The sequence below is a fragment of the Falco rusticolus genome, chromosome 11, assembly GCF_015220075.1.
Source record: "Falco rusticolus isolate bFalRus1 chromosome 11, bFalRus1.pri, whole genome shotgun sequence".
Classification (NCBI taxonomy): Eukaryota; Metazoa; Chordata; class Aves; order Falconiformes; family Falconidae; genus Falco; species Falco rusticolus.
Genome location: NC_051197.1, coordinates 33,477,772 through 33,505,026, shown reverse-complemented (window position 1 = coordinate 33,505,026; position 27,255 = coordinate 33,477,772). Strand labels below are relative to the sequence as shown.

Genomic DNA, 27,255 nt, shown 5'->3' with positions numbered 1-27,255 from the left:
TTCAGATGTGACAGAGAAAAAAGAACTTAAAATGTTAATTATCTTCCAACAATAAATACGAGCCAGTGATTTTACTTTATAAGCCCTGAGTTCTGAGTGTGAAAGGGATCCTGTTACAGTTCTGCAGTGACATGGATGCCTGAGTGGCTAACAATGAGGGAGTTCTCTGGGGTTTAATCCACTTTTTCTAGCAAGTGCTAAATCACCTCTGACAGATGAAAAAATTCCAGAAACTCTAAGATGTCTTTTGAGCAGGAAATATTTTTGAAATTTACCTGATTGCACTTGGTATTAGCAATAGTGCCTGAGAAGACGAGTGATGGGGCTAGGACCCGCTTGTGTGAGCTGCCCTACAATGCGATGTAGAGACTTTTGAGGAGAAGGGGCTTCCATCACAGTTGCACTGAAGGCCCCCATCACTCCAGCTATGTGCTTTCATCAGCCTTGGGAGATGTAATCTGATGTGATCTGAGTCAAAGTAAACATTCAAAATCATTTCAACCTGGTTACAGAGCATGAAAAAAGAAAACATATCTGTCACGGAGTGGGGATAGAGATGGCAGGGGTTGGGTGCTGGGGGATCCTGCCTGACAAAACACCCCCACCAGCACTGCCACGGCAAGCATGGGATCAAGCACGACTAGGATAATAGGATGATGTGATAACTGTGAGGGAGTTCAGATGTTATTTTCCTGACATTTTCTAATCAAAGCAACATAACACTGTTATTTTTCAAGTTATTTTTTTGAAACAGGAGGTTTTATTGTAGTTCTGCTCTCCACCCCCCTGGAAAACAAATGGTTTTGAAGGGAACAAAAGTGAATAAACTCTGTTTTAATAACGAATCTTACCAGAATTCAGTTGACATAGAAGCAGTCCCACCGTCTCTACTAATAACTAATACAGACCGATCAAAAGAGTTTACACCAGAGCAGGATGGGTGGCATGCTGGCTAATGAAACACAACAACATAAAAAATAAATAAAATATTTTTCTCCGCTTTGCAGAGATTTTCTGCAACATTAAGGGCTTGTTTTCTTGTATCTTACAATTCATTATAAGCTATTTCCAGCGGAAAGCCAGTTGAGCTTGCAAAGGTCACTGTAAAATAAATATATTAGCTAAGACCTCTGGAAAGGGGAAAAATGGGAGGGATCTCCTAGTGAAATTTTACACTTTATTTGCGCAGGCTGAACGGGTCACTGACACAGTATTTACCCCTGGGAGTTCTCATGTCGTCTGCTCTGGTATGACCGTGCCTTTATAGCTCCACAAACAGCTGCATCAAGCCTGTGGCCCCTGGCTCAGCTCTCAGCCCACTCCATCACTTTTCATTTCACAAACATCTTTCACGCTGGCCAGAGTCACAAGGCAGGTTTAGAAGAGGCAGGTTTTATTGTGCGGGCACAGCTGAATGCCAGCAATGTTGGAACTTAGACCAGGTTTTGACGGCAAATTTCTCTTAGAGTACAAGTCATTAGACTTTGCTGTACTTTTCCAGCTCCGTACCCATGGCAGCTGGCATGGATGCAGCACGGTGTGAATAATGGCCCACCTGGCCACCGGGCCATCAGCAACGCACGGCAGCGCAGCATAGCAAACAGTGGTGCTCCAGTCTGCGCTAGTGCAACGTGCTCATACCTGCCCTGCCAAGCAACCGTAGGCTGCTTTGCAGGAGGTTTTGGCGGGTAGTTAAATAAAATGCAAACCTATGTCTACTTATTAGAGCAGAGAGATTAGGTAACTGGATGGGGAAATCCTGTTACTTACGGAGGCTGCTGTAATTCCTGGTTCTTTGGAGTTCAGGAAATTAATCCCTGCTTTGATGACTGCATGCTCAAAAAACCGACCCATTATGAAACTGTAGGAGAAGAAGTATAAATATAGTGGTGAAGCCGAGGTAGGCTCCAGCTGGAATAGCCAGCTGTCCTGGGCAGCAGCTTCCCTTCCAGGACAAAAATGAACATACTGGACAAGCCTGGCAGTGCTAATTAGATAAGAGGCTCCTGGATAATGGCAGTTTTTCCTATGTAAGGTCTGAAAGGCCTGACTGTCCTCTGATTTGTGAGGGATTGGGAACACTGTAAGGTACATTGGATTACCACGAATTCACTCTTTCTCCAAACAGAAATGAATTTTGTGAGTGGAGGTAGCTGTGTGTCGAATTGTCAATAGATGTGGCCTCCTGCACAGAGGCACGCGCTCCTTCATTAGCATTGCTCACCACCACATTATCGCCCTTTGAAGATGAGGTCATGTTTTCATCCTACTATTATCCCTCTACAGCTATTACTTTTTGGCACATAAACCCATCCAAAGCTGGCAGCCCACCCTCTGAATGGGCAAAACGCCACTGCAGCAGATGGGTGAGCAATGAAACTAGCACGAGTGGCGAGGCAGACCCTATCTGGGTAGCTTCCTTTCCAAGAACAAGGGAATAACATTCAGTGGAGTCGTTCAGCACCTAAAATACAGGTATAATGATAGTATTCGTTGGTTCTTGAGATTAATGTTGAAGAATGCAAGTCACCGAACACAGGCTAGGAAAGTCAGAAAAGTGTTTTTGTAGTTACTTTGGACATAAGTTGCACTGAAGAAAACACTGAGTTAAAAAACTACTTTTCTGATTCATTTTCTGAATTGAAGAGTTTTGCCTAAACACATTACTAAATGAACAAAGTCCTGATTGGTCTGAAACACAAGACAAAAATACCCATGAAATAAATTATAAACATGGAAAATTCCTTACAAATTTAACAGTATCAGTAGGTCTGATCTGGAATGGTTCTTAAGAACTTGTTTAGTTAAACAAGTGAGATTTTGCTTTGGCTTTGTTTTCAATAATCCTACAAGAATGAATATGTCTAAATTCAATAGTATTTCTGCACATCTCTTTAAAGACAAAGAAAGTGAGAAATCCACAGTGTAAGATGCTGGAGCTTCTCTTTGCTTTCAGAAAGACACCTCTGCTTTGGGAGTTAGGAAAGTGCTATTTATGTTTCCCCTTTTTAAAAGAAAATAGCTAACATTCTTTTAATATATTTTTATACTTTTCAGTTATATAAATTTGGTTTAAGGCAACTGTTTTATAAGGTTTCAGGCATTTTAGCATTGCTGAATTGATCAGACAACACAGGATTGCTCATAACAAGATTGTTTATAACAAGTTGTAATGAAGTATCTTCTGAAATCAGACATGATACATGTTTTAAAAGAAAGAAACATAATAATAATAAAAAAGGGGTCTCAGGTATTTCCCTGGTTCCATTTTTTAAAATGCTAATGTTAAATGCTAAAAAAGTTGAAGGTATTAAGCAACTTTGGAAATAAACAAGTTTTATGCATGTTTTAAATTGAATGTCTACAGAGTATCTCTCTGTTGTGGGTAAATAGGAGTTAGTATAGCAGATCTATGCCCGGTGTCATTGCATTTTAGGCATAAATAGTTCCTATTGTATAATTGTTATTCATATGAGGCACCAAACCATAAGAATAAATACCTAGAATAGTATCTGTTGTCCATGTGCTTAAGCACTGAAGTTTTTGCCTCTGCCACCAGGGAGGGATATCTAAACATTAGGCAACAGCCAGGGAAAACTTTGGCTTGCCACCTTCTTTCTGGCAAAATGAGACTTGCAGCAGATGTCCCTGATGAATGCTGTGCTTTCTGTTTCCCTGCCCAGGAGAGGAGTCACTCACAATTTTTGTGGACAAACGGAAGCTGAGCAAGAGGTCAGAGGGAAGTGATCCCAGCACGAACAGCTCTGCAGTGACTCTGGAGACCCTGCACCAGCTCGCAGCATCCTACTTCATTGACAGGGACAGCACGCTGCGCAGGCTCCACCATATCCAGATTGCCTCCACTGCCATAAAGGTAGGGGAAGCCCTCTAATACCGGCCTGCAGATATGTTTCTAGATTTACCGGCTTCTCCTCTGGAGAAAGGTGTTTTGATTAGTAAAAACAGATTTGTTAGCAGAACAGTGCTTTTTGTTGTAAACTTTTTCGCCTGATTCAAAGCATTCAATTGATAATGAAGATTCTACTTTAAAAGAAGGTCTAACCCACTAAAGATGCTACTCTTGATGAGTGATGCATAATTTGAACGATACAGATGGCCCTCATAGAACTGTTTCATCATTGAGACAATCTCTTTTACGTATGTACTCAGCAACTGCATTTATAGACAGACTTATGTTTGTGTACAGGAGAATACAGTTCCCTCATACTTTTCTTTTTTCTTTTTCTTCTTTTTTTAAACATAGTAATAGTACTCTTGTGAGTGCTGTTCTTTTGAGCAGCTCTCTAGCCTCATGTTGCTTATTTGAAATAACCTCTCTCAGACCATTTCCAGCATTGGAGGGCAAATAAAATGTTAACTTGCAGTTGAATGTGCATTAATTATGAAGCTTTTAATGTAAAATGTGATTGAGAATTCATTCCACTCATTGTATCTTTCCACTGGTAACTAAGGTCTTCATTAAAGACCACATCTGGAACCCACTGCAGTTTCCCAGTACCTTAGCTGTTACTCAAGTAAATATAGATTTACTTCCTTGGGAGTGCCAGCACCCTTAGAGTGAGAAGGATGGAACTGGAATTTGTGGCTGGGCAGCACTTGCTCAGTTTGGCTGCTGGTACGTGGAGCACATTCCCCCTGTCCCTTCCGTGGCGGGCTGGCGGTATGGCAGCTACCCCCAGCTCGGAGCTGGTCCGCAGGTGCAGGATGGTGTCTGGCTGTTTAGGTAGTACAGCTGAAAATGCAGCAGAACTGACAGAGTCCAATCTCAGTAAGGGCTACCCATCTGATCACAGAGTCTTGCTGCAGAACAGCACACCACCCATCCATCTGATCTGACTAATTTTCATAATCTAGTTGTTTATCATGTAGACATACAGCAGCCCTTAAAACTAGGCTCCTTCTATGTCGATATAATTTATGACTGAAACCAGTGGTAACTGAAGTGATAGAACATAGAAATGTAGAGAAAACATGGTGTCTGAAAGAATTTTCGCTTTTCTATTCACTGAAAATTTTTTAAAGCAGATTTGTGTCACAATGCAGAATTCTACCCTGCTTGCTAACAATTTATGTAATGAACTTTCTGCGTGTCCGAAGGTTTTTACCAACAGTACAAAATGACTAAGTTTTCTCTCCCCCCTCTCACTGAGGTAGATACAAATGCAAGCTGTAGTCCATCAGCAAATCTGATTTGATTAATTGACTGCAGTAGTCTCTGGAAAATGGTTCTCACATCAGATGCAACAGTGCTGATAGGTGAAAGCCTCACTTTTTAGCTTGCTTCCATTGACAGACTGGGAGCATTTGCATTACAAATTTCTATTGTCAGAATGCTTAACTGAACAAAAAACCTTTTTCTGTTGAAAACTAGGAACACAAAAGCAGCCAGGGAAGGCATTTTTTTTGTTCTTCCCCTCCAAAGAAATTTTAAATACTCTTGGTTTTTAACTAGATTCTAGATCGTTGGTGTAAATAGCATCTTTCAAAATAATTTGTTAAAACATAGATAGTGGCATCGGGGTTAGACCACCACTTTCCCTGGAGCTGCAGAGCCAGATCTCTGCGTTCAAGTGGATCAGCTTAAGGGCTGATTCGGGACAAGTGACCCCTGGGGAACCTGGGGACCATGGTGGCTACCAGCCAGCTCTGCGCCTTCACCTGCTGGGCTGCTCCAGGGAAGAGAGCAAACCCTGTGCTTTTTACATCATAAAATACTGGGTAGGTTATTAAGTCACAGCACCTTTTGTGTCTGGCTTGCTCACCACAGGTCTGCTCAAAGCCTTCCTCTGCACAAGAGGTCGAGCTGGGGATTTGCAAAGGCAGTCCAAGAAAAGCTTTCTCAGTTTACCATAACTCCTTTCTGACCAGCAAAGAAATCTAATATAAAAGTATTGGAACAGGTTTAGAAATCCCTGAAATTCTGAGTTTATATTAGAAGTTTTCCAAGTGATACATGATCATTTCTGGATTGCTGACTAGTTAACAACAACTAAAAAATCATGTTCAGAATCTATTTAGTATTTGATATTATCTTTTTTTTTTTTTTTCTTTCCTCCTGACTTACCTGTGTTTTTTTGTTATCTGGTTTGGGCATTGTAAATTGGTAGCACATTTATAAGATTTAACGATAATTTAGCAACAAAAATGTAATAAGAACATTATGGGAGGAAATATTCCCTTGTCCACAGGAGCATGAAATAGTAAGGAAAAACTAAGCATGCAGTAGCAAAGGGGGTCTTGATACTACCTTGAAAGCTCCACCAAGGGGGGATTTCTGTAGGACAGGAAAGAGGATGTAGCAGCAGTCAGCCGTATGCTAGGGTAGCAATGAACAGCTCATCCATTCACAAACCAGGGCTGTGTCTCCGTTTGTCCATTCCGTTTCTAACGTTTCCAGCTTCTCTGTCTGGTGCTTCCTTAATAGATTAAGGAAGAGGAATCCATGAATTCTCTTGAGTTACAGAACCAAGTCAACAACAGATCAAATATTAGGTGAGAATGATCAAGTTCAATTAGTCTTCTCAGGAAAAAAAAAATTGCTAGCAATAAATATGTGTTTTCACAAATTCTAAGTTCTCTTTGGAAAGTAACACATAATGAAACGTTTTCCTCCTTTATGTAATCAAAACAATTAATCCTTGAGCACTTCTTACATTCTTCATTCAAATTCATTGAGATATGTGATAGCTGATTCTTTTTTTTCTTACAGGCCTTGATACATTGTTTTGTGGGACTGATGCGGGAAGATAATATTTTGATAAATTTTATAATTAAGTTTTTCTATCAAATCGCTAAGTTATGTCACAGAGAAAGGAAAGCATTGAGAAGGGAGAAGGGAGAATTAACATTAATATCTTCATGTTTAATTCTTACTTATCTAGTGAAAAACAGTACCATTTAGAGCAAAATATATTAAAGTGCAACACGAGGAAAGGAGTGAGAGAGGTGTATTTGATGAATCAAGTTTCTTAATCAAATTTGTTTGTAATCAAGTTTGTTAGCTGTGACATAATTATCCTTGAAAATAACATGAGTACAACAGATTGAGGCTTCACATTAATCACATAGACAACACATTGTTTATTCCATATTATAAAAGGTAAAATCACCATGTTACAACATTTTCCAGTTGGAAACCAAATGTCCATGGGAGCTACCCAGAGACTGTATCAATATTTAACTTTTTTAAAAGTCCCCGATACATACATTCTTTCCATATTAATTTAATGCATGCATTTTAGTGTGAGTGGTTAGGCTCATATGCTAAATCAACAGTTTGCAGCCTCAAGGGCCTCATTGGAAACTCACCAAGCGCCTGAGGGCTGCATCTAATTTGCATATACATTTACATGAATGTACATCCTGTTGTGTTTGAAATATTACAGATCCAACATTACTTCCTTTGCATGCTCATTTTAGAAGCTTTTTCCTATGAAAATTTCTCTTCAGATGCACTGATGACTGTTAGCTCTCCCTATTAACATCCCTATTATGATGATGGGGTATGCTCTCCTCTTGTTTAATAAAATCCTGTACAGTCATGGAAGCAGAATACAAATAAAGTCAGCAAATGTTTTTCTTTCCCTGTGTGGTATCTTTAATGAGCTCTCCATTATCTACCTCAGCTCTTCCAGCTCAGTGTCGTTCTGGCTTCTGTACAGCCATGCTAATTTGCACCTCTTGAAGATCTACCCACAGCTGGAGGCCCAGGGGAAGGTGAAATGGCCTGAGACCTAAGACTATGCAATGACCCTAATCCATATGACTGACTCCTTTCCTTTGCTGATTGACGGATGGTGTGAACAAGACATGAAGGTCACAAGTTACTGTAGCATCTACAGTGATTCTGGCAACACGTCCTGTCATTGCCCACTGGCAGAATGACATTGGTGTACCACCCTGAGATCGTGCATCCATACTCTTAAAAACTAATCAGGAGACTTTTCCAGTGGTGGGTAGGTGGAAGAGGGCTATGCATAGTACATCTAGGTTTCATTCTGCTTTCTGACTCTATGGTTGACAGCAGTATACCCCTACTCAGATGACCCTGATTCCTGTTCACCAAAAGCCATAATTCCACCACTGTCACTAATAAACTTCTGCACTAATTCCAAATAATTGTGCAGAACACAGAAGAAACACATTGGTTACACAGTAAATTAAATATTATTGAATATTTTTACTGCATTCTGCAAAAGGATAAACACAGTTGTATTAGGCAAGTATAATATTGCCATTAATAAAGTGTTACAGTAATTGTTTGTGGAGGATATCTTCTTCCATTCCAGAATACATTTTCTTTCAAGGGAGTTGGGTCAGGTGAATACAGTGCAGGTGTTATCTTAAGGTTCAAGCAGCTGTGGGACAGACACAGTGCAACAAAAGAACAGGAGGCAACAGAACAGAGGCATAAATTGAATTTTCCACCAGCTATTTACAGCCACATTAGAGCCCATTTATTCCATCTGAGTGAGAAAGAATAAACATCCTTGAGAATGTGCCCTCTAATTTCAATTAAATTTTATTGTGCTATTTGGTTTTTGGTTGGTTGGGTGGTTTTTTTCTTTTTTTTTTTTTTTTTCTTTTTTTTTCCTATGAAAGGGTAAAGCACTTTGGTTGTCTCTGAAAACTTTAGATTATGAATAGTTTCCAAGAACAGGGCTCTATTGTGATGGTAACTATATCTGATTATGTATAATTAACCCATGAATGACTCATGGTGAGCTGTTAGACAGGAAAGTGTAATTAAATTAGTTTCTTACTCAAAACTCAGACTGGACTACAGACTTTTTTTTTCTTTCTTTTTTTGTTTTGCCTGGAAAGCTTTCTCACTTCATTTTTTTCTTTCATACCTCATACTGGAATGTGTTTTTCTGTGGATTCAAGTAATTGCTATAATCAAAATAGAAATGCTGAAATACTAAAGCTTTGCACTATTGTCAGATTTCTGCCAAATTCAAAATGTAAATAGTTTTCAGAATTTTGTATAAGCAGCCAAATTTTTTAAGCTTTTGAAATCTGGATCGTGAATCCTTCTTGCCCTCACTTCCCCATTCATTTTGTGGACAGGATTTAAGACTATAGCTGAGAAACCTTGCAAATGACCAAAACTTGGGAAGCTCAAAAAATTGTGCACAGCAGGATCTTCAAGTTGCAGAATCAGAGTTTGAAATGTTGGGTTGGAAAGACCTGTAATATCAGGTTTTTTTGACTACACTGAAAAATTAAATAGTCAATCTAAGTTTAATTAAAGAAATCTAGCGAACTAAAAGCTAGGAATGACCATAACTTTTCAAAAACTGGTGGCTTCCCTATTGTGTAGTGCGGTGACATACTTATGCATGTCAAGGAAAAACACAGCACAGATTTTCAAGGACAGGTATTGCTCAGCTCCATTATAAAACTCTAAGTTCTCCACTACCTAAGGAATCAAATTGCCTTCATGACCAAGCTTGCAATTTTTCACAGAGGGAGTTAAAAATTAAGGTTTTCAGGAAATACATAGAGATTGTGCTACCAAATCTTTATCTTGATGCGGTAAACTCGCATGAAATTTTTGTGAGAATTGAATTCTTTTGCAAGTTATTTTGAAAGTCTCACTCATCATTAAAAGCTTCACAAAATCAGCTCACTATTTATATGGTTATGTATGTATTTCTAAACTTAAATTTGGGTCTTCAACTAACCTTACCAGAGGAACTGGGACCTGCAGTTAAGCATCTATCTATTTTCCATTACATTTTGGGCATAACCTATCTCCTAAGGGTCTTTCAGTAATCTGGATTAAACTGCAGATTTGGATAGGCAAGTTTAGACAGCTGGGATCAAAATGCTGAGGTGGTGGTCCTTGAGCCTGGCTAAATCATGCCACAAAGCACCATGCAGAGGCTGTGTGCTAGTATAGTACATGGTGCTAACACCAGTACGAAGTGACACACAGGACATGGCCAGAAAGCTGCACCACCACAGTGCTGTGCCCAGGCAAATACGTGGTGTTTCTCCAGGGGTTTCTTTGCTCAGGAGCAGCAGAGTTCCACAGCTATATCCCTTCCTTTTTCTGAAGCTAGATCAATTTCAGGTAACTAAGAAGTCTCTGTACCATCTTCTACTGTGCAGCATGCAATTTGTGTTTGTCTCATTATAAAGTTGAAATACATGAGGTTTTATACATTAATGTCCGGGAACTGTTGGAGATCTTTGGATCAAATTCGTCATAGGTGAAACAAAATCTTCTGGCTGCCATGTGTGGACTGTTAAGTAACTGTAAGAATACACCAGTTGTAAAGGTTAGGGACTTATTATTCAGGATTTGAAGGTGATGATACTAAAAACAACTTTAATTCATTTGGACAGTTGAGTTTTAATTAAATTGAAACTCCAGGGCTGCTTTCTCTAAAAGGTAATGTAGAGGTCAGCTCTTCAGCTGGTGTAAAACAGCACAATTCCTTTGAGAATCTGGCCCTCACTATTCCAAAGAGTGAGAGAAAAGGGGGAGGGGAAAAAAGACCAGCAAGTTAATGCAGTAACATGTTTTACTAAACACTCTCAGAATGCATACTCAGCAACATAATTGACACAATACATCACAGCAGCTGCAGTATGACACTAGTAAAAGGATGTGTTTTAGCAGCCTCTAATACAAGCTATTCTGTCTCATTATATTTTCAGCAATGTGCATAGAGGAGTAATGAGTGCAAGAAGTTATAACCTCGCCAGCTAGTTGGTAACACAGCATGAAATGCTTTCAAATCAACAAAATAGCACATAATAGAGATGCTAGGATAGGCATTTTGGAAAGACTTTAGATAACTATTCTACCCTTTAAAAAACCCCAACAACACAAAAGAACAACAAAAAAAGGACAGACCATATGACATGATAGATCATAACAAATATAAGGACTTTGTTACATCAGTTATGTAATTTAGTAAAGAGAGAAGCATAAAAACAACCCCAAGAAAATAAAGACTGCCAAACCATGAGCAGGTTATAAATATACATGTGTAAACAAGAGACCTTAACAGCACTCACACAACACTTGCCATCACAGTTGTCAAAAACCTATAAACAATTCATACTGTAGTTTCTTAAATGTTTCATGTTCTTTTTTTTTTTTTTTTCCCCTTAAAAAAAGTGAAACTAAAGCAAATAAGCCCAGAAAACAGAAGGGTTTTAATATTGAGAGATCCACAGTGAACATATTGAACAATGCAGTCGGAGCAGAGCATTCCAGCACTAAGTTGGAGGCACTCAGATTTGTATGGATCTTCATTTGGTCTGTGTTCTGGCTGTGGAGTGGCTTGTGCATGGGTTGAGACACTTCAGCACTTGCCATCTCCTCCACTCTCTAATTGACAGCTACTGCCTGCCAGCAGGTCAGAAAATGTCAAGCAAGGACTGTAAAATTCACAGAACATTTCCCTACCTCTGAACCCTAAGAAATATGAGGTAGCATGTATCAACAACATATATGAACACAAAGGTCAGATTTGGAGGAATATCTCAGGGTAATAGAGACTCAGAGTCAAGAAGAAATAAGCTCAGAGAATAATAAAAGGCTGTTGCAAGGTTTCAGTGTTCATATTATGTTTCCTATGGAATGTAGAATTTATACCCATAATAATTTTCATATGTTTTGCTGTTGTAGATTATGATTCAAACTGAAGTCATACTCTTCAATCTATTAATGTAATGGTAACCCCCCCCAAAAAAAAAAAAAAAAAAAATCCTTTATGTGAGAATCCTTTACAGGTAACTGAGAGGTACATCACTGCTGTCTTCTGCAGCTCACAATTATTTCTACCTGTAGGGCTTCTCACAGTATTTCAGCAGGATTTACATTTCTGACAGCAGAACTATGATGTAATCTCTAAGACAATAATGCTTGTAATGCCTATATATGCTGTTGCAGAAGCTGGGTTTAAGAAAAGTTTTGTTATTTATCCAGGAGACTTCCTATAGTATTGAGTGATTATTGTAGTGTTTTCAGATCTTTAATGTCTGAAAGGTTGGTAGTTTCAGCTCTGTTCTACAGAGTTTATTGCTGAATCAAGTATACAAAATAAAGTGTTTCTAATTTTGCATGGTGAGATTCTGACCTTATATATATATACATTTCTTCACATATATTGCTGTCATTAAGATCCGGATTTTCTGCATTCAACCCCAACCATCATCTTGCTAATTTATCAAACTATTTTTTGCTCTTTCTCTCTCTAGATTACACAAATTAACCCATTAATTCCCAGGGAATAGTTAATATGTTTCATGGTCTTTGGGTAGTTTTCCTTTTATTTTTGTTAAAAGTAATATAAAAATAATTAAAAGGAGGGGGAAATCATAAAGTAACTATAGTGTCACAGTTATACTGGTTCATAATGTTCCAACATTTATAATAATTCCACTAAATAGAGGATATTGGTATACAGTCTCCTACCTAGTGTATAGATTTACAAGGAAATATAATTGTATCTTCTCCAGGAGTACCTAGAGGCTTGAAAATGAAAAACCATTCCATGTTTTTCCTTCAACTTTTCATTAAGTCCTTAATGTGTAAAAATAAGTAATGATAAAATGTTGCAGATAACAGAGAAAATCAGTTGAAGAGGACCGTTACAATATTTTTTTCCGTCATATTTTAGTCTATTTAAGTAGACTTTATTCTTACTCAGATTCTCTGAAATATGACATTGACAGCAATACTGAGCCACGCGTATCATTGTAAGAAATAAATGCCCTGTATTCCCTCAAGCATAGCAATTGATATACTTGGTTAAAGTATAATGTTAAAACATGTGGGTCTGCTTTTTTTCTTCTTCTTCTTTTTTTTTTTTTTTTTTTTTAGGATACGCAAGAGGACTGAAGCATTATGATTTTAATCTATGTTTGAAATTTGTCATTTGGTCATAAACCCCAATATATTAAAAATAAACCTGTAGAAAGGAGTTGGTATATTGCACAAAGAGGAGGGTAAAGTATCATACTGTTTTTTCTTGATGTAAAGGACGAAGGCATTTCACTTCTTAAACTCCACAGCATCAGGAGATTACAATGCTAAAAAAAAAGCAATAAGGAAAGTTACTTAACATAATTGAATAGAGTTTATCAACTTTGATGTTAGTTTACACTGGGCAGGATCTGTCCTTACTTGATGAAAATACAAAAAGCTGGCAAGTCGATAGTGTATGATATAAAGAGTTACATACTACTATCACAGGACAATAGCTTAGAAAGAGTTACGCACTACATACAAGATAAACATTTTAATAACATTCACTTTTTGTGTGTTCATTAAAACTTTAAGGGATATAATGAAAATATAGTTTGGCACCCACACCTTCCCAGTTCTCATTCACTAAAGGCAGTTTCTGCCATCTCCAGACTTTTGAGAATTATATGTTATTTTTGAGAGTAAATATAGACACACTGGAAGTTTCTACATTTAAGAGTGGGCACAACCAAAACCATCTCAGACCTTATGCTAAGTGGGTCTCCACCTGACTTGTGCATATTTGACAGGACTTAGCTGTAAAAGGAATGATTTTTTTTTTGCAAGTATTTTGAAAGCCCAAATCTGAAATATCAGACTGTATACAGAACACAACTACCAATGCTCATTTCCAATAAATTTTCACTGAAATGAGAAACCCAGGTTCAGACCTCTTTTCGTATCTATAACAGACAGGCAACAGAACTGTCTGGAATACAGTTGGTTTCAGAGGGAATAAAAAGGGGAATTTATTCTATTTTGGTAAAAGCATTGGGAGTTTATGTTTTATTTTTAACCAAACATTTTTATTTCATATGGTTATTTACTTGCAGATTTGGTTTTTTCCTCCAGCATTGCCTTTCACAGTGATTTTTGGTTTTATCTAGAATAGTGCTCATTATCACAGCTGCAAGTTTTCTGTAAAAACTGTTGCCTGAAAAGTTATTTTTCTCTATGTGCATATAGTTAATTACTAAAATAATTTGTGGGTTCATAGTAGAGAGTTCTAGGTAGAACTGTGTGATTATTTATATCTTAATCAAATATACCCTCAGGTTTGGTGTATTTACCCCCACCTCGGGCTTGCAGGAAGCTGACCTAACGCAGCAAACTCACATCCCAAATAACCTGGCTCCTTTCCCAGCCCAGCCTGCAAACACTGATGGTTCTGCATTCCAGACTAGCAGCTGGAATAGAAATAGGGAGACTTGGGAGATTTTTTGCGATGAGTATTTTCCATATGAAGACTAAGCATGGTAAATGAGGACCAACTTTATTCCTTCCTGACTGCTGCAGTTTAAACTGTTGCAGACAAGCCCTGCAATATTTCTTTAACTTTCAGCTCTACAGTGAATTCAGAAGCAGTTTGGATGACAGTGAGCCAAAATATGACTAAGATTTCCTACATCCTGCAAGAATCTCAGAAGTCAAGCTCTCAGAGCTGCTTGTATAATATAAAAAGCTGTGGCTCATTTGTCAAAGCAAGCACCTAAAACTCATGAGTCTTGCAGTGAGTTCCTGGGCTCTTACATTAGCTTTGATTATGAGCATTGCTCCTTTAACTCACTTAAATGGTTAGAAAACATCAGCATCTGTGTGCTTCAGAATAGATTCAACAGTAAGTCCTTTGTGGTTTACTACTCTTTAGCTAGTTTGGTGTTGGTCCTTGACTGGAGTTTCAAGTGCAATTGCAAACAAATAGTTGAAGATGCTTTTTGCTATGCAATAATAAACAAGCAACATGCACTTTTAGTTCAAAAGGTAAGTACCAGAGATTTTCTTAATCCTAAATCTATTATAATATATACAGTGAACACGTTTGCCAATCTTATTATCCCACTTTGAGTGCGAGTCATATAATCTGTAGCCTTGCACTATGCATGATACACATATTTACTGCAGCAATATCTGGAATCAGATTCCAGTCTCAGGTGTTCTTTCCATGTCTTTTCATAAATTTGTGAGATTTAAAAATGAAGACTGGCTTTCGCTATGGATTAAACTACACAATATTAATGGAACAGCACAATCAATCAAAGTTACAGAGCAATACACCTGAACTAGTCACCCAGCACTGAGGAAGCATCCATATGAAACGAAGTTCAGAGCTTCAGTATAAAGTTGCTTTTCTTTTCCAAAACAAGTTTAGTCAAGCTTTTCCCTTTAGTTTGAACATCTGATAGGGTTTAATAATTAAGTTAGGGATCAGAGATAATTGTTTATTCTGCAGGTAGGCCTCCAAATATGCAGGAAAACATGTGAAAACCAGTAGCATAAAAGTAAGAGTTTTGCAACACCATAAATTGAGAGTTGGCAGTACCAATGAGACAGAAAGGGCAAATGGGTTACAATCGATTTACCAGAGGGAATAAATAGGTGGCAAGTAATGAGGATACAACCTAAAAATACATCCCTAGAAACATATATGTGACCCAGGCAGAGAGCAAGCCAGCAGACATACACACTGTGGACAGTAATGTGATTTCTTTTGAGAGGTTAGAATGACAGTCCCATAAGGGGTAGTTTGACTGGAGCGTGGTAAAATAAAACGGACGTTCAACATGTCGTGCTGCAGATGTCACAGTGACTGAGGTGCAGAGTGTTAGGAGCTGTAGTGGTATGGACAGCGGAAATAAATCAGGTGTCTACATGCACTCTAGGGGAAGAAATATAAGATCTGGGAATAGCTGAAATTAGTAAATTTTTAGAGTTATTACTGAAAAGATATTGCAACTAAGTGTTAGAATTGCACAGGAATAAATAATCATAGGTAGGATCTCCATGGAAAATCTGGTTCTTAATTACCTGCCCTTATCACTTTGATTTTGAGCTTAAAGACTTTAAAATCTTTTAATGTTGTTTTTAGGTCCTAATGTTAACCTGTAACACTTATTTTTTCTTTAGCACAAATTATTCTTACTTTTCCTCTTAAAATCATAATTTTTAAAACTGACCATGATAAAGATAAACTGTTTCAGATTATCCAAAGATAATTTTTATATTCACCTAGGCTTTCTTCTTCATGTCCCTTCACAAAGAAAAAGAACATATAAACTTTGAATTCTGATTTAGGAAGGACTTTTTTTTTTTTTTATTCATACTTCCATAACTTCAGAAAATTCTTTCCCATTCGGCTGTGTTATTATTATGACTAATAATATCTATGAGTCTTATAAATAGCCAAATCATGCTGTCCTCTTGAAACTAATGGGGACACAGAGAAAAGTCCCCGTAGCCTCAGCATTGCATATTGGAACCGAGCCACGAGGATATAAATCCTGTTCCTAATACTCTTGGGAAGTCCTTGCATGGGATTTTGCAGCTGGGGTAAATGTAGGTAGATGGTCTCCCTTTATGGTATGTGCCCCAAGATTTCTTCGGAGCTTTTTGTCCTTTATGTAGTAATGGATTTATATTTGGAAAAAGACAGAGGGTTACAAATTGGGCTTTACTTCAGTAGGCTTCTTTGCTTTTGCTTTCTGCAGATACCTTGAGATCTTTATGAACATGAAATATTATTTTAATTTTTATCTGTGCTGTCCTCTTAGTTTCTAATTTTATCTTTTAAATAAAATATATAGATTTCATTTATTGTTTGTTGCTCAGCTGTCTCTTCAGGCAATAAAAGTTGTGAGAAATTAATATTAGTATTCATTAAATAAGATGTGGGCAAGCAGAAATATCTAAATGCAAAGGGAACAAAATACTCAGCTTTTATTACATTTTTGCTAAGTCTATTACTTCTCCATAAGAGAACTTCACTCTAATTTACTCTTCAAGATTAATTAAAAGAGATAACTTGTTCTTTCTGCAAAAATGCCTGTCCCTATTCTCGGTATGAGGCTAATGCACCCTTGATTTCTGAAAGTGCAGGAAATAAAGTCTCTAGTACTGCTGCCCTGACTGCTTCTCCAGTGGCTTCATTTCCTGCAGCCTTCCCTGTTGCTTTACGGAAGGCTGCATGGGAACATGGCATCTGACATGCAGCAGGTTTAAAATGTCCTTGGAAAGGGAAAATTGTGGCTCCGACGCCAGAACTGTCAATGCTGCCAGTGATTTCAGCTGAGGTAAATCTTCACTTTTAATTTCCATAGCCTCGGGTGTATTACATGATCTGCAGAGTCGGCATTACAGAACAGCATAAGGAGTAAATGTTTTCTCCTCCCTACTTGACCCCTATCTCAAGTACCCTTAGAAGTCAGCTCAGCCCATGCGTGTTTCCTGCTAGTTCAGAGCTGAGGCATTCTTGACAGTCTTGGTTTCTTGTCTAGTTTTTCTGTGGCACAGCGTAGATTCAAAGATTTTTCCCAATGTTCTTGTGGATTCTCCTGGAATTTCCAGGTAATAAATTGCTCTCTGAGATAGTGGGAAATAGACCTGAACAGACAGGTGATTGCTCCCTATCAGATTAACCTAAACAGCCTTAAAAAGTCATATTTTTAATGAATGTAACATCAGACCAGAATTCAAGTAGTCTGAGTAATTTCCCAGTTCCTAGAATATTCTGATTTCCAAGTTATTTAATGTTATATGTGGAGATAATACATTTCAATTTCATTGTTGTAATGTAGTAGTCTAGTTCACAGTAAATTCCTGAGTGTAGAAAAAAAGGAGAAGGGATGGAGGGACTACACTGATCACTTGGGAAGCTTTATTACTGTATTCAGTGACATTGAGTCTTCTCCTGGCCCAAAAACTTGAAAGAAGCCGTTATTCCACTTTTAATGAAGTTAATGGAAAATTTGCCATTTGTTTCATTTGCAGAAAGATAAGTTTACTGTTCCTGTTCCATCTTACAGCAGCAGATGATAGAAAATTATGATGGGAGCAATTCCAGGTCTTCTGAGTTAGTGAGATCTTCAAATTAAAAAGTCAGTCGTATGCTAACAATACTGCTGCTAGAAAAATGTGTTGAAAATGTTACATGCCTATGAGGTATTGTTTTAGAATGCTGGTGGTGATACATATATATATATATAAAACCTGAAAATACTACTCCAACCCCTGGCACTGTGGTGCTGTCGGTTTGTCTGTACCTCCTTCAGAAATCTTCATCTAGCTGGTAGCATGATAAATGTCAGTGCTTGGAACATTCAGAAGATTTGATTTATTTTAATTACACACTGATTAGTGGGAGTCTTTTAATATGCTCAATGACACAAGTAGGGCAGCAGAGCAGCAACTATTGTGTGGTAAGGGGAAGTGCTGAAGAAAGGTGCTTTTGTGAAAAACTGTCGAGCCTGGGGAAAAAAAAAAAAGAAAGTTGGCAGGAGATTCACTTCTAAATAGAAAGTACATCTAGTTCTTATTTGTTTGATCAAGTTTTCTTTAGGTGAAATGAGCATTGACTGCAGAATGTCAGGGATGACAGTGTGTGGGAACATGGGCTGAAAGACAAGTCCTGAAGGTGAGGCTGATAGGAGAGTCATACAGGAGAGTCCTAAAGACCTCATATTTCTCCCTGCTCCATTCTTTTGCCCTTTCTTCTGTCTGCACCAATTGTTCAGAAGAGACCTTCTCCCATGAGTAGTCATCTATATATGATGAGTTTGCTCTAAATCATTATTTTAATGTTTAAAATATTGAAGAGCTTTATACAAATATGAATGCAGCTGCCTCTTTTGAAGTGATGAGCATTGTTTCATTCTCCTTTGTGTTGGCTTAGTTAGCTTCCTTAGAAGCCAAATACATTTTTAAAGAGTCTTGCTGAAGAAGATAGACCTTTATGCAATGCAGCACACCACCTCTGCATGGGCATGTAATTAGGAATATCAGCTATGTGCATTTAAAAGGACACACCAGGAACAAAATCTCTGCAGAAATATATTTCCCTTTTATTAGGAAAGCCTTCTATAGGCTTAATTATCATGGACAAAAAAAGCATGCTGTTTCCCAGGGAAATACTACCCACTGATATCACAGGAATTCAGTCCTGCTTAAGTGCTAGGAGGTATGTTCTCAGTGCACTTATAATCGGGTCGTTATCACCATGGTTATAAGATTTAACTGACTCAAAACTGTAGGCATTTGTCTCATTAATGCCAAATGTTATAGTTTATTTCTGGGAACCGAAAATCCTGCTGCCCAGGGAAACCTGTTCTGTGATAATCTTTCAAAACAAGGCACTTGAGAATAGCCTGCCTGGTTCATGTCAGATGGTTTCACACATATTTTGTTACTGGTTCTTAGGGGGTTTTGGTTATTAAATAACCTTGTTCTGTGGCATTTTGCTTTGTGAGTTACTGTTCTTTATGGATTGCAGGTCTAGCTCTTCCAAAACAAGCGTGTGGTTACGAAGCTGTTTGCTCATACACAATCGCTTCCCAACTAGGGCAGCATCTTAGCGCACTCTGCATTTACATTTTACCTCTCCCTCTCCTCTTTTGGGTTTATCTTTTATTGTACACTGTAAGACAAAATACTTCTCAGCTGTGATCTTGCAACTAAGCATAGTCACACTTCCCTGCTTGGAAGAGAATTAAAGAAGTGCCATTGCCCTTCCAATTCCATTTCTACTGTTCCTGAAACAAAAAATGTAAACTCATCAGTGATTTCGGTAACATGTGAATCAAAAGGGGATTTAACACGTCTGGACATTTTTTATTTTCTCTCTGTAGTCTGCCTTATTGTCAAAATGAGTTACCCCAAAATGAAAAGCTTGAATTTGATTAGAAAATTTGACAGAAATTTGAGGCTTTCCTTTATCAACTACTCAAATTTTTCTTTTTATTCGCAGTCTTTATTGAGTAGAATTTGTACAGAGTATAAAAAAGCATATATAACTACATTGTTTTGGTCTCTGACTAGAAGTGTCATCCATGGGAAGTTGGAGTTTGGATGATTTTTATCTGCTTTAGTATTTCTTTGTTGTATATTAAGACTATAGACTTTGGTTTTCTTCTTGCAATGTTTTTTCTATGCCAAAGAAGAGTACTAGAGCAAAGGACATGACACAGGAAGGCAAGAGTACTTGAGAAATTAAAAGAATTAATAATACAAATATATAGATTTGGGTGAAAATATAATGTTTGGAAAAAGACCTTATTTATTGCTCTGTTTATAAAGTATTATTTCTTATTGCTACTATTAGGACAATATTGTATTGCTCACCTATAACAATCATGAATGTCTGTAAGTCATCTCAAAATCTAACCGTGCTCAGTTTTTTTCATATATATATATATATAGTCTTGTGTTGAATCGGTGGATTTATGTAGCCAGCTTCTAAAAGTCAAAAAGCCATTTAATTATGATTTTTCCACATTGTGCTTCTTGGCCCATCTAAATACACCAAGTGCTATTACCCCCATAATCAAAACAGTGGTAGTCTCTACCTATGTTTTACTTAATCCAAATGAAGAATGAAGATGCATGAAAAGGGACAAAATAATAATTAAGATACTTACTAATCTTCCCCATTTTCTGATTTCAGGAGATCCAAAAATAGTAAGAATGGATAGGGAGTGTAAAATTTGCTTTATAGTTTATGCATTTCTTACAACTTTATGAAGCTGCTTTGCCTTATAGACAAGTGGTTGAAAATAATAATAATAATATACAAAACAAAACAACACTAAAATAAATGGATCTTTAAATAAATAATTGCATAGATAAATGCTGAGAATAATCTTTCAGAACTAGGAGTTGAGTTTTAACTCAACAACATTCACCTCTTATTGTCTTCTTGCTATTTATCTTATTTCATGTAGGTGACTGTCTTATTGAAAAAACAGGTTAGGATTCTGTATATTGGCTGGGCGTACTACACAAAAATGAGATTTTAGAATGGAATTTTAGAGCACTTGTTAGGAGAGGGAGAGGACAGAAGGATCACAGCTAAATCAAAATTGTCTTTCCAGCCATGTCCAAGCCAGATCTGATGCCCATGTAAGAATCTTTGTGCTGATTCAGGATGATTAAGCAAAAAACCACAGTAAATCTGGCCTTGGCATAAATATTAAGGACTGCCAAATATGTGCAGGGAGGAAACGTCCTGACTGTCTCGTTTCCTTGCACAGCTGGCACTCTGCTAACAGGTTTGGCTAGAGCCAGCTCAGCGTGTCCTCTCCACTGGTTACTGGCATTGTAAGGGGTCTCCTTCTCCACTAGTTCAAAGTGAATGAATGGTGTCAAGAGCTTTGAATAGACTAAGATGTTGTAGGGACTTTGCAAAAGTGCTAGAGATCCTGGAAAACGCGAAATCTCGGTGGTTTCAAGAATAGCATGATCTAGCTGCAGCCACCCACACGTGCTGGTGGTAGCACAGACTGCAAGAGAGCCAGACAATCCTAAGCAACATGAAAATTCATGGATTATTTTAGCAAACCTTCATATTCTTTTCAAAACAGTTTGTTAAAACAGCAAGCTTCCTTCTGCTCACAAGAACTAATGTTAGTAGACTGCATGTCAATTGGCTGCTCTGTGGAGGTGTGCATTTTGGAAATGAACTCCTTGACTCTATAATTTGGGCTTATTCTCCAGGAGATCCAGAGCTGAATATAATACCTGAAGTAACAGAAAATAAAAGTGTTTGTATTCAAAACTGAGGCAGATCACCAGATAAGGGTAGATCTGGCCACAGCCTCTGAGATGGTAAAAGGAAGAGAGCTCAGAAGCCCCAGGGCAGTGGCTGGGAGCAGCTTGGGAGGGGGTATGATAGAGGAATTGGTTGTACTTTGGCAGTAGACTGGGACAATATCCCATGGCCAGCATTTTCTGCTGTGGCCCGGTTTGTATTACTTTTATTCCACTTTCACTTTCTTCTTTCCACCTGGTCTTGGTATAAACGAGAAGGAACCACAAAACCATGAATTTTGTACAGTTTAAAAAATGTGAGATCATTGCATACTCATCTCTCTTAATGATTTGAGGTTTTTCTTTGGCTCCCTGTACAGGCAAAAAAATAAATAAAAATAGAAGTGCTGAGGTGCTGCCTAATCAGCTGTGGAGCTGCTCACCCACCCACTGGCCATCACAGCAGCACTTCAAAATCCGTGTGTTTCATTGCTGAGAAATTACGTTAGACTGGGGGTTACTTGTTTGGTTTTTGTGGTTTTTGTTGTTTTGTGTGTGTGTGTGGGTAACATTTGAAAACGACATTAGTTTTTATAATTATTTTGTTAACACTTAAAACTTATCTATAATATTCCATGAAACATATAAATTACTTGTCTTTTATTATTATTTAATGTATTTAGTCATTTGAATAACTGCTCATTGCCAAGCACGAGTCTCAACTGTTAAGCCAAAGCTCTACTTGTGGTGATTCTGTTTTGATAAATTTAACTGTATTTTGATTCTGTGTTTATGGATTTGGTGATTACAATAGGCAGGACGTCAAGAGTTTTATGTCTGAACTTACATTAGGCCTTTCCCTGATGAAAAATTATCCCACCACTACCCCCATAAACAGAGCTCATAAAAGGTTTTTACTTCTGAATCCTGCTGTGCTACACAGACAAAATCAGGTTTTTTTCCATGATTTCAACAAGGAGTTGTCATGTGCGCAAGTTCCATCACTGAAAATCATGCTCCTTATTTTTATGAACCACGTTTATTGAAGTCATTCCAATTCCCATAGCTATGAAGAAATGAATTGTCTTTAGACTGCTGGGCAGCTAAGTATTGGTAAGGATTCTCTGCAATAGAAATAGCACTCCCCAAAGTTTGCGATACTGGTAAAATATTTGCAGTCATACTATTTGTAATTAAATTGAACAATCTCACCTTAATTAAGTCTGAAATGTACCACCACCTGAATTAAAGGGAAACTTTATGAAATGAGCTTCTGAACTCAGTCTGGTTTGAATAACACAGCAGCTACTTTTCCATTCCCTTGCCATCAGGTAACAGAAACGCGGACTGGTCCTCTTGGCTGCAGTAACTATGACAACCTAGATTCTGTCAGCTCTGTTCTGGTTCAGAGTCCTGAAAATAAGATTCAGTTGCAAGGTATGTAGGTGCAATTTCATTAATTTGTTTTGGAACAGGATGACATTTATCAAACTATTTGTTTTTCTTTCTTCCACCTCATAAAAGGTCATTTCCCTAATTTTATTTGTGTGTGCAATAAGTACATTCTAGACAAAGCGAAGGAAATGTCAGTAAGTCGTGTTGCCTTTGAAATAGAAACAATTTCTGTACACATCGGAAAATAATTTGGATAATGCCGTTAACATTTTACAGCCCTATTTAGCAACCGCTTGCACACCTCTCAAACAGCCTGAATTCCTATGGATTCCGCCAAGCAGGGAGTGACATTCAATGTGCTTAGCCTGCTCTGCACACACTGACCAGCAGCTTATCCCTCATGCAGTTGTCCCACTGAAATAAGTGGAGTCACTGGATGAGCAGGATGTAGAACTGCGAAGACTCTAAATCATGAAGAGTCCAAAGACTCCTCTTGGGACTTTTAAGAAAACATGGAAAGTTAGGCACCTCACTAATTAGAAAAATAATAATTATATATAAAGAAAGAAAAAAAGAGAAAGAAAGGGAAGAGAAAAGGGAAAGGGAAAGGAAAAGGAAGAAAAGAGGCATAATTTCTAATTTGTTTTCCGTTAATTCCAGTAAATACATTCCCCAGCCTGCACCTTAAGCACATGAACATTTTTGAAAAGTCACCCTCTAGGACACTTGGCCATAAGTAATGGCTTTTTTCAGTTACACAAATGTAGCATGAACAACTTATTATTTCTATAAAAACAGACCAAATTCTCTTTAATTGATGGGCTTGTATACCTCTGTGTATACACAACAGGAGAAGAATACAATTCTTAATTTGCAGTTACAGGTAGCTATACAATTATTTCCAGTTTTAAAAATTTAACATATTGGTTCATAAATCAGTTGGACATATAGTGTGAAGTTGCTGACTATTAAGAATGGCTGTCAGGGAAAGATTATCTTCCTGTTTAAAACATCCATGTGCTTTTTTCCCTTTCTCTTCTACCTCCCCAGCAAGGTTAAAAGCCATAAAATCATACAGTGATTTCAGAAACAGTATATATTTTTTAAAAAAAGAAACGGTCATTTCCAGGGGGGTGCAGTTAAACGTTTCCAGAAAAAAACTGCAATTTTTAATGGCCACCGGCATATGCACAACATTTGTCAGTTAAAATCTGGAAAATAGTCTTTGTATCCCTCAGACAGTGGTTTGACACATGCCATTGGGTTGTCATTATGAGAAATATATTATCAGAACCGCATAAACTATTTCATACCTATCTTGGAAGAAATTATCAAGACTCAAATTTGCTTATCTGGGCTTCCTTTTCCTTTCACAATTTCAAGGCTTTTCATAAATACATAAGTACTTGAGAAGTTTACTCGGGTAACAACAGGCGAATTTTGGTATAAAGTAGAGGAAAGCAGACAGACCTGATTGTAGCAATTATGATATAATTTTTGACTTGGAAGGGTTATGAAATTACTATTACAGGCATCATTTTTATGTACCTAAAAATAAAGGATAAAACTCTATGAAATCATGCAAGTGCCTGTGTAGAAGAAACCTACGTCACGAATAACCAACCCATATGCTGAGAAATTACTGGGCCCATAAGTTAGCCCCACTGGTTCCAGAGAGACTGTTTTTGCCACGGAAGATAGCAAGAAATAATAAATAAAAATTTACCATGTACCTTGCAGTGGCTTTTTGATTGTTGATTACTATTGTAGCTAGAGTAACCGATAGATAGTAAATTAAAATGCTTGTATATAAAATACTTATTCCCATCCTTGGGATCATGTAAACAGTAGTCAGAATTTTCAGATGAGTAAGTATAAATTTCTGGTCACAAATGGTCTGAGTTTTTGATTCACCTGCTCTGTGGTTCTGATACATCAACGTGATATGCTTTTGCAAGGCTTCTGTGTGCCATTGCAGGGTAAAGTGTGAAAACACTTCGCAAAGGGATTTGTGATATAGCAGGAGGTTTTCTGGAACACTATGGGAGCTAGATGTCGCACCCTTTCTCCATGTTAAACCTTTATGAGATTTAAGAATTACTTTTATTTCTCAAGGTTTTATATTTTTTTATATTTTTATATTTGCTGTGGTTTAACCACAGGTTGCAGCTAAGCGCCAGGCAGCCGCCCGCTCACTGCCACCCTCAGAGGGGTGGGGAGGAGAACAGGGAAAAAGAAAAAAACTTGCGGGTAGAGATAAGGACAATTTAATAATTGAAATTAAATAAAATTAATACTAATACTAGATGATGATGATGATGATGATGATATTGATGGAGAGAGAACGGTAGAGGAATAAAATCCAAAGGGAAAGGAAAAAAAAACAAGTGATGTACAAAGCAATTGCTCACCACCCGCTGGTGGATACCCAGCCAGTCACCCAGCAGCAATCAGCAGCCCTGTCCAGCTCCCCCAGCTCACACCCTCAGCATGACGTCCCATGGTATGGAGCACCCTCTGGCTAGCTCGGGTCAGCTGTCCTGGCTGTGCCCCCTCCCAGCTCCTCGTGCCCCCCCAGCCCCCTCGCTGGCAGGGCCAGAGGAACTGAAAAGTCCTTGACTGACATGGCAACAACCAAACCCACCGGTGTGCTATCAGCAGGGCTCTCACACCAAATCCCAGCACAGCACCAAGCCAGCTGCTAGGCAGAAAATTAACCCTGTCCCAGCCAAAACCAGGACACTTATTCAATTGGCTGTCTTTTAGCAATGAAATACCAATGTTATAAGAAAAGTAATATCAGCTGAATTTTATTTCTTTAAAATTTCCCCCAACCCAATTTTTCCCATTCATCTTCATTTGTCTCTACAGAATGATGAAGAGATAACTAGAGTTATTTAGACAAACTATATCTTGTCTCACAGGCAACATGGAAAACAAGTCCAATACAGAATGGGAATGTTTACCTTCACACCTCTTTTTCTGATTATACTGTCTCTTTACTCTGTCTTTCAGGGCTGCCTTCCTTTCATCAGCACTCTCAAAATTTGCATTAGCTGCCAGTAGCAAGATTATGATTCAGCTGCATGCTTCCCTACTGCTGAGGCTGTTCATTCAGCAATTCTTTACAAGGAAAAGTTGATGTAATCCTTTCTTTCTGTTCCTGACAATCCCCCTAGAAAGAAATCACACCAGTAAATGCTCTGAGGAACACAGGTCACTGGTTGGTGGAACAGTTGTTCCATACTGAGGGAAATATGAGGGATATATCTGAAATTAATTCTTAAGGAAGGAAATATATGACAGTGCAAATGCTAGACAGATGAGTAAATTGTCCTAAATCAGCCATACAGTATTTTTTTTTTTTTTTTTTCACGTGGGTCAGGGAAGATGCTTGGCTCAAGCATTCCGTTACATTTCATAACATAGTGCTTACTCTATCTCCTTCAGGTCTTCAGGTCATCCTGCCCGAGTATCTGCAAGAACATTTTGTCCAGGCAGCTCTGAGCTATATCGCCTGCAATTCAGAGGGGGAGTTCATCTGCAAGGATAATGACTGCTGGTGCCAGTGTGGTCCCAAATTCCCAGAGTGCAACTGTCCCTACATGGACATTCAAGCCATGGAAGAAAATCTGCTCCGCATAAGTGAGACTTGGAATGCATACAACAATGAATTTGAAGAATCTGGTGAGATGTTTTGTAAAATTTTTGTCTGTTTGGCTGTATCTCAGAAAAAGTATTTATACAACAGACTCCATCTGAAATTTCCAGCATGGTTTGTACATCTAGAGCTAAACATTTTTAAGTGCATCCTGGATCTCAGTCTTAATTATTATAACTTTCTGATAGTAAGTGTCCTCACATTGGGATGATCAGCAGTCTGTAATTGCATTAGGATTTAGGCAGCTGTGTTTGAGTAATCTCCTATATTCTAGAATTCATAGAACTGTGTAATTCTGTGATTCTGTACAATATCTGCTATACTTTGTGGAGCCCAAGCCTGTGAGAACTTGGTCCCTATTGGAGCAAGAGGTTTACTGGAGCAGGCAGAAAGCAGAACAAATGAGGAACAAAGCCAGGTTGCAGACTTTATATGGGTATTCTGTATTTTTGTTCTGTAATGCAGCTGAAAGAGCTGATTCATTTCACATCCATTTTTCAGTGTTGGGTCCAAGTTTCTGTGGCACCTCCCCCTTATCCTGTCCCTCCAGCAATACCATGAAGCTGGCTTGGAAAGCATAGCCGGCCCTTGATTTACCAAGTAGTTAATAGTTCATTTCATTGTAGTTGGCAGCTTGCTTCTTTGTATGATTTCTGTTTAAACTGGATTTATCCAT

General features: G+C 38.0%; 1 protein-coding gene across 2 annotated transcripts in view; it reads left to right on the top strand.

Moving 5' to 3' along the window:
- Nucleotides 1-27,255, top strand: part of BRINP3 (BMP/retinoic acid inducible neural specific 3) — a 214,003-nt gene that overhangs the window by 124,395 nt on the left and 62,353 nt on the right. For both annotated transcript variants that reach the window (XM_037404617.1, XM_037404616.1), the window contains 3 exons: nt 3,684-3,874; nt 22,855-22,960; nt 26,369-26,605. In XM_037404617.1, coding sequence (XP_037260514.1) covers nt 3,684-3,874; nt 22,855-22,960; nt 26,369-26,605 — 534 coding nt within the window. The remainder of the gene's footprint in view (nt 1-3,683; nt 3,875-22,854; nt 22,961-26,368; nt 26,606-27,255) is intronic.